Below are 15,147 nucleotides of genomic sequence, written 5' to 3'. Positions count from 1 at the left end.
AATTCAAGAAAAATGTACTTTTTGTTGAAAAATATCATATTATTAATAAAGATATTCTCAGTTATGTATATTTTTTTAGTAATATAATTTTATTATTTTAAATAAATAATAAATAATAAAAAATTAATATTATTTTAATTTATTTTTACACTATAAAATTAGAAGAATAAAATATTTAATGTCTAACAAACAGATTTCTGCAATCGTCTTCAAATGAATTTTCATATGGTGTCTATCTTCAAAATTTTTTTATATCTTAAAACACTTTCAAGATATGAAAAAATGATGAAAATGGATTACGCGCGAAAATGTGCCAAGTTTCATATCTCAAGAACGAGTGAAAATTTTAAAATATTTTCAACGTAAGATATACTTTAAATTATGAAAAGAGCTCAGCGCATCTGGCTTCATGTTTCTGTGACTTCATTAACTTGAGTTATCACAAGATTCTTATAATCTTTTTTTTAAACATATTTCTTATCATATCTTCATTTCTAGAAATCCTATAAAGATATGAATAGGCTTAATGAATTTCTCGTTAAAAAATAATCTAGAATAAAGTATTTATATTTAAAATTTACAATATTATCATAAAAATCAAGATTTAAAAAAAATATTCCACAATTTCGCCCTTCAACTTTGAATCCTTATAATTTATAAAGTTTTAATTTTCGAATATTGTAGATTATATTTAAAATTCATCCCGTTTCAAGGGATATCGAATGACTGTAGTAACATATTCAAATTCCAAAAAAAGTTTTTTATTTAATTGTTATTTTAGTATAAAAAATAAATTAACATTTTAATTTAAAAAAAAAACTATACATATGTATAATTTTCAAATATTCAAAAAAAATTTCTAGTACATCAGTACCAATCAAAAAATTAAGCCTAAAAATTTTTTTTATCTGACATTTTTGTACTTTAAATGTTTTTATCTTCTAATTATAAAACTACAGTAAATTTAAATATAAATTTTATTGATTATTTAACTTTTTTTAATTGTAAAATATATTTTATTTTATAGTATAAATTTATACATAATATCTTTAACATTTTAAAACCAAGGTTGAATCTTAGATGGATGACAACTTTGATAATTTGATAAAATCTTACGTTTTAAGTTGTTTTTTTTTAAAATAAAATAACATGTTTATTGTATCTTTGTACTTTTATAATGACAAAATAAGAATAAAATTTTGTTTTTTAACCTTGAAAATTTTTTTTTTAAATTTACTTATTTTTAGTTTCAGTAGGGATTTAAAATCAAATTAAAAATTTATTTTAAAAAAATTTTTAGTGTTTCCCTTATTTAAAACAAATCTAAGCATATTCTTATTATATAGAAATTTTCTTTTAAAAGTATTATGTAATTTTCAAATTTATTATTACACAATCTCATAACAAAAATTTATAATACAAAATTAAGACTTTTTAAAATTAATTATTTAAATGCCAACATTTAAATTAAAAAAAAATTGGTAATATTAATTAAAAAAAAATATTTTAAAAAACAAAATTATAAATGATTCATTTTAATTAATGGTTAATTTCAATGTAAACATTCATATATGATGTGTACTATGTCGTCATTGTTTTTATTTTAAAAAGTTTTTTTACAAATAATAGAATATTGAAAAAATTTTATGATTAAAATTAGTTTTATTTTATTTTTTTAAATATTATTGCTTGAATTTATAAAACTGAAATTAAAAATAAATAAGTACAATTAAGACAACTAAAATGAAGACATGAAGTAAAGCAAAAACATAACGAAGTTTTAATGTGCAACATTCTTTGTTATAGTTTCTATCTGGTTTTTCATCTAATTCTATAATAGAATTTGACAATGTATCAGAAGAAGTCTCTGTATTTGAGATATTTTCCATTTCAGGCATTCCCCTAGCTAATGATGATACATTTTTGGGTGGTTTAGTATTTATTTCTTGTGAATAACATATTAAATATTTTGTTATTGAATCATCAAAAATATTTGGAACAATACTTTGTAACTCATAACTATTTTCATCTTTTTTAACTTTTTTTTGTATGTTAATTATTAAATGTACAAATAAAGTTATTGCTGATGTTATCATTAATGTAGTTAGACAATATGTATATATAGGTTTACCTCCAGAAGTAGTTGGTATTTGATATATAGTATCATTAATAAAAACACTTTGTATAATTAAATTAATCAAAGCAATACAAATAGATACTTGTCTTTCGTGAATAAAAAATGTTGAGGTATTTAATAGCCAACATGTTACAAATGGTAAGATACATGTAGGTAAGAAATATCCAGAAAATCGGCGTACTTTAATATAACATGAATATAAACTCCATGAAAAGTCATAATGTGCTGGATCTCTTGGTGGTGTAAGAGAATAATTACCATCAATAAAATATGTAATGTTATTTGTAACACTAATAAATTCCCATTCACTAATAACAGTCTTGTTATCTTTATGACCCCATGATAAATGTATTGTTGGATTCAAATCATAATATACTTTAATTTTCAATCTAGATATTGGATCAAGTAAATATAATCGAATACTACAAGTTTGTTCATCAAAAGGATATTTTGAAAAATCAAAAATACAACCAATTTTTATAGAAAATGTTGGAGTTATCTCAACTTTAGTTTTATTTGCTCCAAGATATACTAATGTAGCATGAGTTCTTTTATTAATATCAAAATAACTATATATACCACCAGCACTGTTAGCAACTCTAAAATCAGGTGTCCAAATATCCCAATACCTGGCATATGTCTGCCTTATATTATTAAAATCATTAGGATTCCATACAGCAAATTCATCTGTCCATGTTGAATATAATTGTCCATGAATAGTCATTGTTTGTTCATTTTGATTAACTGTTAAATGATTAATATATAAATAAACATAAACATCAAGATGTGTTGAAATATTTCTTACTGGTATTACTTTTCTTGAGTAATTTTGAAAAATAGCTTTATGAAGATTAGAACTATCTTCACCATATGTTGTATTAACAAAATTTATTATTTCAATATCACTTGTCTTAGATTCTTGTCCAGGTTCTATAACTTTAGTTCCTTCCTGTAATTCTGTAACTGATATAGAATTTTCTGCTGTTACTTCTTCATAAATAAAAAAAAATACAACAAAAAGTGAGATAAAATAAAATAAAATTTTCATTGTATTGTTAGGAGAAAATTTTTAATGATAAACTTTAATAAAAATAAAAAATTGTATTAGAAAGAGAAATGAAAAATACTATAAAAGCTATCAGAGCTAAATTAGAATTTGTTTAGAAATCTGACACTATCGTATCATACTTGATTTGTATATAACATTTCTAAATAATAACTAATTATTTAATAAAAACATTTATTTAAAACTATTTAACTAACAGAAAAAAAAAATTTAATATTTCCTTATTTTTCCTCATCAGTTTCTTTACTTTTCCATGGAAATATTAATCCTTCACCAAAACGTTGCCTTTTAATTACATTTTTATTATAATTAGTTCTATAATCCTTAAATTCATCAAAAGACATCGTGTAATATTTAAAAATCCAATAAAAAACTGGTGCTATCATTGAACCAACTAATATACCTGTAACTATATAGTAAGGTCCTCTTGGATATCTTATTAAAAATCTTCTAAAAATAATAATAAAATTATGATATTAATGAAAAAAATCAATACCTTAAAAATTTCGGTGTCCACCCATTTGATTGTTTATAGTATGTTGCTCGATTTCGAAATTGATACACATCTAATGTGCTACTTGATATTTTTAATAGACTATTAAATATCATAAATAAATTTTTAACTTATAAAATTATTACTTTAAATAGTATAATTTTAAATACATAACTAGAAGTATAATTTTACCATAGACCGCGCCGTATATAATTTCTTAAAAAATTTTTTTAAAAGAATATTACCTAAGTTTTTTTGAAGCATATAAATTAATATTTAAAGAAAATTATTAAATTTTTTATAAATTATTAGAAAAACTGTATTTTATTACTTCTATTATAATAAATTTCTTTTTTCCATTTAACTATTACTTTATTTCAATTAATTATAAAATATATGTATATATAGAAGTGAAAATTAAATATTTTTTAATAAAATAAATTCAAAAAAGTATAAAACTAAAATTTCAATTTTATTATTATAAATAAACTTTACAATTATAATTGAAATATTATACTAGTAAATATAGAAATTTTTTTTTTAGTAATTAACAGTAAAGGCAAAAAACTTAAACAACTATAATTTGATTTCCAATAAATCAAGCAATTTTTTTATAAAGCCAAGCAGTATCTATACCTTCTCCATTTTCAGAAATAATTTTCCAATGTTCTTCACCATTTTTTGGTAGAGGAAATCTACAGGCAATAAGATATGAATCTTTATTCATTTCATTTAACTTGTCTAATAATGCTTCCATTGTACTTTCAGCTCCAAACAAAATTGTTGTATCATATTTTTTTAAATCAACATTAAAAAAATCTTTTCTATAAAATTTTGTCATTGGATATGTTTTATTTTTTAAAGAATTAAATCGTGAATACCATACTAATACACGATTCAATTCAACTCCATCACTTTTAATTCCTCGTTTAGCACAATGAATAACCTGAATATAAATAAATGAAATTTAAAATTTTTATTTAAATTGTCTATTAAAATATTTTGTTTCAATATGATAAGAATAGATTATAGTAAATATTTTAATAAAATATTCAATTATTATCTACCAATTAAGAAATTACATTTATTTTTTAAGAGAACTTTTCTAACATTATTTTATTTTATAACTACTAAATAAATGAAAATGTTTTAGAAAGTAAACTAAAAAAAAACCCTTAGTGCATATATGTATACATCATAAGTAAAAATCATATATATTTGAAAATTATTCGTGGTAAATTTCTAAATGAAAAGAAAAATTTTGTGTTTAAATAATAAATAATTGGAATTGTGTTAAACTTTAGTAAAAAAAAAAAGTTCTTTTAGTAGTGTTCCTATGTTTTTGTTTCCATTATTCTTGCACTCGATAGTACTGTAGGAAGACTTATTTTACCTATTTTTGCTTTTTTCAATAGTTGCCTCTTATCTCTATTAGCTTTCTTTTGCTTTTTTTGTCTATTTCTTAAATCTTGCCCACGATGTGTAACACCATCAACTTTATCCATTTTTGTGATTAATGATTCAAGGTCACCTTTCTGTATTGGTTTTATGGAGATATCTCTTACGGCACGAAACATACCAACGTTATTTATATGTTCATTTTCAAGACGTATATAATTCCAAATATAACGTCTAAATACTTCTAAGGGAGCTGTTAAACATGTCGTCATGTCACCAGAAAGACTCCATGCCTCTGAAAGTGATACATTTAAAACCCATGTTAAACGAAGAACAAAATCTTCTACTATTGCAAAGTAATAAAACCATTTTTCATAAATAATTTCTTCCCTCAAAAATGGTGCATCTTTTGGTGCTTTAGGATCAAATAAACCAAAATCCATCATTATATCCCAAATATAAGTATATGAGCTATAAAAAAAATTTTTATAAATTAAATTTCTTTTTTTTAAACATACAATGATAATACATATGCAGCAACCCACAAATAAAAGAAAAATTCATTTCCTTCTGGATATTTATCAACAGACCATTTATATAAAATTTTAGCTCCAACAACAACATATGTTGTGGAATATTTTCCTGCATTAACTAAATGAGGAAAGACTAATCTTGAATCATAATAACGTCTTAAACATTGAAAGAAACGTACTGAAGCAGGAATAATAGAAATAAAATTTCTCATCCAACCTGAATCTGTACACATATCTTTTCCTGTATTAATATCAACATAACCCCAAGGTATAGGACCTTCAGTTACATTCATTGTTCTAACGGAAAATTTAAAATCTGTGTAATCTACTTCAGTAGCATAAAAACATATAAAATATTGCCAATCAAGAAAAGAGGTACTAAGTGAATTCATTTGATCACCAAGCCAGAAATCAGTAAAAGTTACAAAGTGAAAAGGTGCAGTAAAACAATTAAAGCAATGTTTTAATAACCAAAATCTTGAATCTCTTCTTGATAATTCAATTGGTTTTTTGAAAGGATTAAATAAAATAGCAATATAAAATATACCCAATAAAAGTGGAAATAAAAATGGAGGTAATCCAATATGATGTGCATAAATAAATCCAAGAACAGATAATCCCCAAACCATAAAAAGGAATGCAGCTATTTGCATAACTGTTTGATAAGTTAAATGATATCTAGGATCAACTTCAAAAATAAGAACATGATTTACACCTGAAGCAGACCATCCATACATATTAATACCACAAAAGAAAACACATAATAAAAATAAAAAGAATCCTCTGTACAATCTTATAGCAACATATTTAGGATCATTATCCCTAGTTTCAAGTCCATATAATGAAAAGGCTATTGCAAACATCATAACACCAAATGCACCAATAAATAAACCTAGTGAAAATGTTGTACCTGAACTTTGTTTTTCAGATAATGGTGGTACTTTAAGACGTTTCATACCAGCTTGTCTATTACCTTGTTCTAAATCATTAATAACACTTGTCTCTACTGAATGAATTAATGTTTCAATATCTCTATTTAAAAAAAATGAACTTTTTTCAACTTTAGAAATTCTCCATTCTAAGCCCCTTTCATTTTGCATTAATTTATCATGTTTTTTAAGTATTTTTCTAAAACCAGTTGAATTCATTTCTTGATAATTTTGTAATAAAATTAAGGATAAATAAAATTCTGAAAAGGCCAATTTTAAATGTTGTGCACTTTTGGCAGTCTCTTTAACAGCTTTTTTTCCTAATCCTTTACTTTTTAATTTTTGTTTTAAAGTTAATCCTGTCTGTAGTTCAGAATCACCATCATGAACCTTAACATCTTTAGTACCAATACTTTCTTTAAATTGTTCTAACTCAGCCTGTAACTCATGATATTTTCCCTGAGCTTCAGCAATTTTTTGTGAAAAAAATAAATTTATTTTAGTTAATTCTACATCACATTGTGCAAAAAAATTTTCATCCATTTGTGTTATATATTGTTCACGTAACTCCTCTTCTTGAGGTATTTCAAGTTGAACATCGTAAAGTATAGCTTTAAGGTCATCATAACATATATATTGTTTCCTCCATTCTGGTGTTAAATGACTAGACAATTGTTCACCAAATTTCATGGTGTTTTTTTTATTATAATAATATTATATATTTTTTAATAATATATGATTATATATTTCGATGATTAATATATTTATAATTAGTTTAGAATATCTTTGTATAATCCACAATAAATATATTTTTAAAGCTATAGAGATATATGATTATTTTTTTTTTAATTTAAAAATCATAATTATAAAGAGAACGGAAAAAAAGGCGAAAAAGTTAGATGTATAGAAATAATTAAATTAAACAATAAAAAAAAACAAAAATATCTTAAAAATTTCATAGATGGTAGATAATAAAATAATTAAAAAATAATTTTTTTTTTTTATTAAAAATAACTTACAACTCTCCCATCTCCACTACCCAAGTCAATTAAAGATCCAATATTATGACACTTTTCTAATGCTTTACTAATATTAGCCAATTGTTGTGATGTAGCCGGGACATAAGGAATACATACTCTCCTAAAAGCCGGTGCTACAAATGGCATTGAAAGTGCTGTTATTCCTAAAGCACCAACTCCAATTGAACCTGCTATAATTGTACCAACAGACCAACCCATTTTTTTTTATATCTATATTATTTTATATAGTATCTGTTGCACAAACTTGGGAAAAATATAAATATTATAAAATATAGTACTAAAAGGAAAAAATTTTGTTAATAATTTTTAATGAAAAAATAGCTCAAAAACATATTGCCTTTTTCTAAAATTCTTACTAACTTTTTTTTTTATTCTACTTATTTTTTAATAATACTCTTTTAATTTTAAATATTAAGATAAATTTTGTTTTTTTATTGAAAAATTTATTTTAAACAAAAAAATAAAAATTTTAATTATAAAAAAAAAATAGTATAAACATTTTTAAAATCACAGGAAATATTTGATAGATCAAACTTTTTATTATAAATATATAAAACAATAATTTTCAGGAAAAATCAATGAGCAAACGTTTCAAAACTTATTAACATTTTATATTAAAATAATTTTACATTATATTAACATAGAAACTAATCCATAATATATAAATATATACTAATACTGTGTTATAAAATAATGAGGATCAGTTACATATAAAACATAAATAATATATAAAATGATATTTAATTGTATAATATTTAAAAATAGATAAAGTAAGGCATAAATTTTTAAAACTCATGCATAAAATTAAAAAGATATAACTATGAAATGACATTATAGAAGAGCATTTTGTATTAGTTGAAAAAATTATACTAATTGATAAGACTAAGAAAATTAATATACAAATGATAAGAAATGATAATTCTATCCTCAAAAGAAAATGAAAGTATAAATAAGAATTTACAAATTAGACAATATGTTTTTAAATATAAAGTTACAAAAATATACATAAAAAGATAAATGACTTTAAATTTATAATATAATTAACGATAAATTTTTATAATATATTTTAATTGAGATCATAAAAATAAATATTGAAATAAATAAAAGTCAATAGAAAAATAATATACTGTTAAAAAAATATCTATATAAAAAATATATAATGTAATAAAAAAATTTCTTTAGTAAAAAGTTTAAAAAAAATTGGATTAATTGTGTTATCAGGAAAAAGTTTTTTTAAAAATTAGTTAGTTAACACTTCTCCAATAAACAGTTTTCCATATTATTTCGATTCAAACAAAAGCATAATTTTATATTGCCATAAAAATATATTAAGTGTATTGAGAGATTGTTTTTTTATTATTTATTTTTATCTTCTCCTCCCATATAATCTTTCTTTTCCAAATAAAGTTTCTCTTCCTATCATATATTTCCAATAGTCTATTAAAAAAAGTATAATTAATTTTATATTTTCTGTATTAAAAAATATAAAAACAATAAGAGTTGTAATAATGAGACCAATTATATTTCCTGGTGGTACTCCTATTTCTGAATTAAATTTTTTTGGTTCTAGAATAATTTTTAAAAATTGGAATGTTGTGTTTGCTTTAAATATACCACTATTATATTGATATTTAAATCTACTATCAGATATTTTATCAATTTTAATAATATATGTCTATAAAAGTGTAATTTATTAATTTCTTTAATTGCTAAAATAAAACTTACTTCATTGTCTAATGGTAATTTAGAAACAAAAAATGATAATTGTTCTTTGATAAGAATTTTTTTTAAAACAGGAGTTTTTTCTTTAATACGATAAATTCCAATTTCAATAAAGTTTTGTACCGGAATGTCAATGAGATCAATTTTAACATAAACTTCTAAATTTTGATTTGATAATTTAAAATATATAAAATTTATATTTTGTATGGGTGAATCTTTAACCATAATAGTATAATCTTTAGGAAATGTATAAAAATTAGTATTTTTTTTATTTTGTACTGTTATTTTATATGTACAAAATGGATAAAGATTTGGTATTCTATATTCACCATTTTTATCTGTTAAACCAATTTCTTGTGATGAGTTACAATCTTTACTAATACCTTGAAGATATTTATTTGGTAATGGATCATTATTTGGATAGGTAATTTTTCCAAAAATACTATATGAAATTTGAATTCCATATAATATTAATGTATTTAATTTTTTTGATTCTACTTTAATTATTTTTGATGTATTATAAAAATGATATTCTTGTCTAAATGGACTTATAATATAATTTCCTTCTTCTAAGTCTGTTATTTTCAGGGTACCTTTTGATGCAACATTTTTGGTAAGATACGATGATTCACTATATATAGTTACCATTACATTTTTAATAAATTCTCCTGTTATATTATTTTTAAATTCAATATATAAAGTTGATAATTCTATTGTTTTATACAAATATACTGTATCTTTTTTAATAAGAACAAATTTATATTTTTTCTTTTCTAATGATAAATATTTATCATTAATATATTTTAATGGACCAATAATAAAAGTTCCATTTTCTTTAACAAAACTATTTAATTTAATATTGTTTTCCTCATCAACATATTTTACCACAACTCCATTAACATAGGAAGAAATTTTCCCCTCTATAAAATGGCCTTTATAAAATTTGAATAAATTCTTTTTCATCTGACAATTTTTATCAAAATTAATCTTAATAAATTTAGGCTCCATGATAAGATTCTTAGAAATTGGTGTTATTAAAAATGTACTTTCTTCATATTTGTTATCAATATTAAGTTTTAAGGTATGATTATTATTTGGTTCAATTTCTGTGACATAAATTTTCTCATATATATTTTTATTATTAATTATTTTTACATTAAATGGTAATGGATCATTAATTATTATATCAACCATTTCTATACCAATTGCTATAATAAATTCTTTAACCATAATATGTTTTATGGAATTTTCATTTACAGATAATTCAGATGATGATTCCTCAAAAACATAACAATCATTGTTTAATATCTTGTATTGACCTTTATTAGAAACACATAACATATTGATATCATTTTTAACATTAATCGGATATAAAATATTAGATTCTTTTTCAATAACATTTAATGTTGTTTCAATTGGAGAGTAAAATTTTAAAAAATATCCTGTCTGAACAAATACTATTATATTATCATCATTACCAGTAATAAATTTTTTTACACTATTTTCTTTCCAACAATATAAATTTTCATCATGAATTGATATTGTAAATGTACCTGGTGAAACATTTTTAAAAACAATTTCATTACCAGAACATGACTGTTTTTTATTAAAAATTTCTTCATCATCCTTCATATTTATTATAATATTTTCACAGGTATTTTCAAAAATTTTAAGTATAATTATAATATCTATTTTTAATTTTGAAAAAATAATATTATCTAAAGGTTTATCTTTAAAAATAGCAAGATGTGTTCTTGGTACAAATCCATGTTTTTTATCATTTACAGTTATTGAATAGTTTCCAATAGGTAGAAATATTAAAAATTTTCCCTGTTCATTTGTTCTTATAGACAATTTGGCATTAATAATTAATGACTCAATTGAAAGATCAATTTTTTCTGTTCTATTATTTTCTAAAGTAACATGACCAGAAACTCTAAATTTGACAACATTAAATGGTTGTATAACTTGATTATTAACATCTAATATAGCTTTAATAGGTGTAAATATAATTCCATCTTTTTTTGCCTCAATATTATAAGTTCCTTTTCTAACATTATTCCATATAAAATTTCCCTCATTATCACTTGTAGCAATATATTCATTTTCATTATAAATTTTAACATCATTTATAGGAATACCATTAGCTAATGTTTTACCATAAACTCTAAAAGTATCAATTTCAAATGAAATATTTATATTTTCATTATCAATTTCTATTTCTTTTTCATGTGGTAAAAATAATATACCAGTATCATTTGTTATCATAGGTTTAATTATATATTTACCTTTTGGTAAACATTTAATAATATTTGGTGATTGAGTAGAAATTTCAATAATACATTTATATTTTTTGTTATTTTTAATTGTAATACAATTTTCAATAAATAATTTTTTATCAGAAGATATTTGAAGTTTTATTCTAGAATTTAAATCATTTAAACCATTTATATTTATAGTTATAAAATATCCAGAAATATATGTTATAGGTATCTCAACAGAACTATCTATTACATTTATAGTATATTGAGATTTATGAAAACAAGTAGCTTGTGATGTTAAAATTGAAATACTATATTCACCAGGAATAACGATAAATTTAAATTCACCATCATTATTAACTGTTTCCATTTTAACAATCTCACCATCTAATGATTCTAATTTTACTGCAACTCGATTAATATCAATTAAATCTTCAATTTTTCCCTTTATTTCATAACCAAGAGCATTAAAATTAAATTCTTTATTTTTAATATTATTATCAAAATTTTGTAAATCTAATTTAAAAAAAGGTGGATCAAAGATAACATCAGTATTACTGATAATTTTAAGAATATATTTTCCTGTATTATATATTGGTATTGCATAAAATCCATTATACGGTACTATATTAGTTGTTTCTTTTAATAAATTATTTTCTGTTAGTAACGTTATCTAAAATAAAAGTTATAATAATAAAAAAAATATATATAAATTTTATTAAATGACATACTTTAATTTTGTTTTTATCAATTTTAAATGGAGACTTTACAAAACCCGTACACATATAAGGAATACTTTCTATTTGTGATAATAAAATTAATAAATAATTAAATGATAGGAAGAATGATAACATTCTTTGATGAGATCAAAATTAGTTAAAAGAATGTACTTCTTATCAATACAACATTATTCCAATTGGCAAAATATATGAGTGTTTGAAAAGCTTCTTTTTAAAATATGCCATTATAGGTACCATATATGGTTAAGTTTTATAAGTATATATTATATAGCATTATCTCTTTTACTAATTATTATTTAAAAAGTTTAATCAATATTAAAAAGAAAAATAACAAAAAAATATAATAATTTTATGAGATAAAAAATAATTTGAAAAAATATAAATCAAATATTTATTATTTTTTTTAAGATTTTATTTAAAAAAAATAAATAATTCTGTATATTACATAATAAAATATAAAAAAATTATTCACCATATTATAAACCTAAAAAGTAAATAAAAAATAAAGTAATACATTTTACAAATCCATTTAAATAAGAATTTTCTGATAAAAGTAAAAATTGATAAAAAAAAAACTTTTTTCTCCTAAAAAACTTTACAACCACTATTTAAATTATAAAATATGCATACAAACATTAATATAATAAAAGAAATATAAAAGTATTGTTGAAAAAATACTTAAAAATAATGATGCATTAAAAAATTCCTAACTTTATTGAAAATATTTATTATATTTTTTATGTATTTTAAACGATGAATATAATAACTTCAATATTATATTAATCATTTACATAAAAAAATGTATTTTATTTAAAGTTTAAAACTCAAAAATATGTGTAAGAAAAAATAAATTATTTTTGGATGTATTTTAATTATGTTAAAGATAAATATACATGCATTAAAAGTTAAAAATAATTTTTTATTCTTATCATTGATGACAAGAAAGTATTTGTTTCTACCTTTAAATTAATACTTTTTTTTTAAAATGATTTGTATTACTTAAGATCAAACATTTAGAATTATTTTTTTTTATGCTAAAAAATTTTTATTTGTAAAGAAGCTATTATATTAAACAAACAAAGAAATGAGTATAAATTTTGTTTTGATATAATAGATTACTATTATTAATTTATATTTTATTAGGAAGTTTTTAATTACATCCGTTTTAACATTGTAATGAGTGAGATTTTTTATAAGTTACTAGTTACACTCTTTTACTTTTTAGATTTATACATAATTTTTAAACTAATAGGTATTTTTTATTATTAGTATACTTTTAATATTATTTGAAATAAAAATATATTTTTTTTAACATGTATATTTTTTACTTTAAAAGGTATTTTTTTTAAACAAAGATTTTTTGAAATGTTAAATATTACTTTATGACTCATAAAAATGTATTATTTTGATTAATAATTAAAGAAATTTTTATATATAATAACATTCTAATAATATGGCAAAATTATTTTAGATAAATCATATATAAATATAAAAAAATAATAGAATATATATTAACTAAAGAGATATAAACAATGTGTAAAGTTTTTTTTTATTATGTAATTTAAAAAATTATATATATATATATATAATTATTTTTAATCTTATAAATTTAGATTTAGAAATAAGATTATTATAAGTATAAAATGATATATTTTATATGTTATTAAAACATTTTAAATTTTATATACTTGAGTAGATTTCTTTATAATACCTTAAAGTAGGACAAGTGATTGAAGATATATATGTATAAAATTATGAAATAAAATCATAATACTTAAATTTCTAAATATGATAGTTGATAAGAAGTTATCAATTTTAAAAAATAAGAAAATAGAATTGTTCAATCATTCATTGTATAAAAATACTTTTTAGTATAAAAAAAATTATCTATTATATTTGTTTAGTGTTTTATAAAATTATGACAAAACAGATAAAAGACCGAAAAAAAGATGAATCATCAAATGGTTCTTCTTTTTCATATGTAATATTACAAGAAATTAGATCAATAGAAAATAATGAATCAACTATATATCAAGTAAGTCAATCTTAATAACTAGAAAAGTATATTTTAAAACATTTACCCAAACTAATATTATAATATTTTAAAATTAATTTATTTTTAATTACCTTTATTAAATTATTATTCTTAGGATTTATACAATAATACACTTGAAAATAATCACTGTGATAGTATTGGAAAATTATATATTAATAAATCTATTGAAAAAAATAATGAATTGTCTGAAGAAGGTGATAGTATGATAATATCATCATTGACTACTAATTTTACAAATTTTGTTGATACACTACCTGACATGAATCCAATTTCAAATCCCAATAATATACAATTACCAAAAAAGATAAGTGATGTAAGAATGAGAAACATTGAACAAATGGTTCTTGAAAACAATAATAAAATAAAGTTTACCCAAAAATGTTTATTATTATATAAAAACAAAACAACAAAAGATAATATTTTAATCTCAATAATTTTTATTATAATAATATTTATAATTACCTTTATATGTATTCTTTTTCATATTTAATTTTAATTGATAAATTTAAATATTTGTTTTATATAAATATATTAATAATATAATAAATAATTCAATTTTTTTTTTAAAATTATTATTAGTTGATGTGTTTTTGGTGATGGCAAAATTAAATAAATTTTGGAAGGCATTTGAAGATAATTTAAATGAACTCAAGCCAGGAAGTGATATTACAATAAAATTTAACTCTGATGCAACATTAGATGATGGTTCACTTATTTATAATGTTGCTACTAAAAAAGAAATAATTAAAAGAGATGCTGCAAAAAAGAAATC

General features: G+C 20.6%; 6 protein-coding genes across 6 annotated transcripts; 1 reads left to right on the top strand and 5 right to left on the bottom strand.

Moving 5' to 3' along the window:
* Window positions 1-1,709: 1,709 nt before the first annotated feature.
* SRAE_2000226400 (Nicotinic acetylcholine receptor beta 3 (Dbeta3) subunit) lies at window positions 1,710-3,185 on the bottom strand (the record flags this gene model as incomplete). The annotated part of the gene is made up of 1 exon (XM_024653313.1): window positions 1,710-3,185. One exon carries the CDS (start codon window positions 3,183-3,185, stop codon window positions 1,710-1,712), a length of 1,476 nt encoding a protein of 491 aa, XP_024506802.1.
* A 239-nt stretch (window positions 3,186-3,424) lies between these two features.
* On the bottom strand, window positions 3,425-3,812 carry SRAE_2000226300 (Hypothetical protein; the record flags this gene model as incomplete). Its single annotated transcript, XM_024653312.1, has 2 exons — window positions 3,425-3,653; window positions 3,700-3,812. 2 exons carry the CDS (start codon window positions 3,810-3,812, stop codon window positions 3,425-3,427), a joined length of 342 nt encoding a protein of 113 aa, XP_024506801.1.
* Window positions 3,813-4,294: 482 nt separating this feature from the next.
* SRAE_2000226200 (Xenotropic and polytropic retrovirus receptor 1) lies at window positions 4,295-7,246 on the bottom strand (the record flags this gene model as incomplete). Its single annotated transcript, XM_024653311.1, has 3 exons — window positions 4,295-4,642; window positions 5,070-5,565; window positions 5,613-7,246. 3 exons carry the CDS (start codon window positions 7,244-7,246, stop codon window positions 4,295-4,297), a joined length of 2,478 nt encoding a protein of 825 aa, XP_024506800.1.
* Window positions 7,247-7,560: 314 nt separating this feature from the next.
* SRAE_2000226100 (Hypothetical protein) lies at window positions 7,561-7,794 on the bottom strand (the record flags this gene model as incomplete). The annotated part of the gene is made up of 1 exon (XM_024653310.1): window positions 7,561-7,794. The coding sequence occupies one exon, from the start codon at window positions 7,792-7,794 to the stop codon at window positions 7,561-7,563; it is 234 nt and encodes a 77-aa protein (XP_024506799.1).
* A 1,168-nt stretch (window positions 7,795-8,962) lies between these two features.
* Window positions 8,963-12,364, bottom strand: SRAE_2000226000 (Nodal modulator 1; the record flags this gene model as incomplete). Its single annotated transcript, XM_024653309.1, has 3 exons — window positions 8,963-9,271; window positions 9,322-12,252; window positions 12,311-12,364. 3 exons carry the CDS (start codon window positions 12,362-12,364, stop codon window positions 8,963-8,965), a joined length of 3,294 nt encoding a protein of 1,097 aa, XP_024506798.1.
* Window positions 12,365-14,237: 1,873 nt separating this feature from the next.
* On the top strand, window positions 14,238-14,865 carry SRAE_2000225900 (Hypothetical protein; the record flags this gene model as incomplete). The annotated part of the gene is made up of 2 exons (XM_024653308.1): window positions 14,238-14,354; window positions 14,470-14,865. 2 exons carry the CDS (start codon window positions 14,238-14,240, stop codon window positions 14,863-14,865), a joined length of 513 nt encoding a protein of 170 aa, XP_024506797.1.
* Between the last annotated feature and the right edge of the window lie 282 nt (window positions 14,866-15,147).

This window comes from Strongyloides ratti (assembly GCF_001040885.1).
Source record: "Strongyloides ratti genome assembly S_ratti_ED321, chromosome : 2".
NCBI lineage: Eukaryota > Metazoa > Nematoda > Chromadorea > Rhabditida > Strongyloididae > Strongyloides > Strongyloides ratti.
This window is presented reverse-complemented; position numbering and strand designations above follow the sequence as displayed.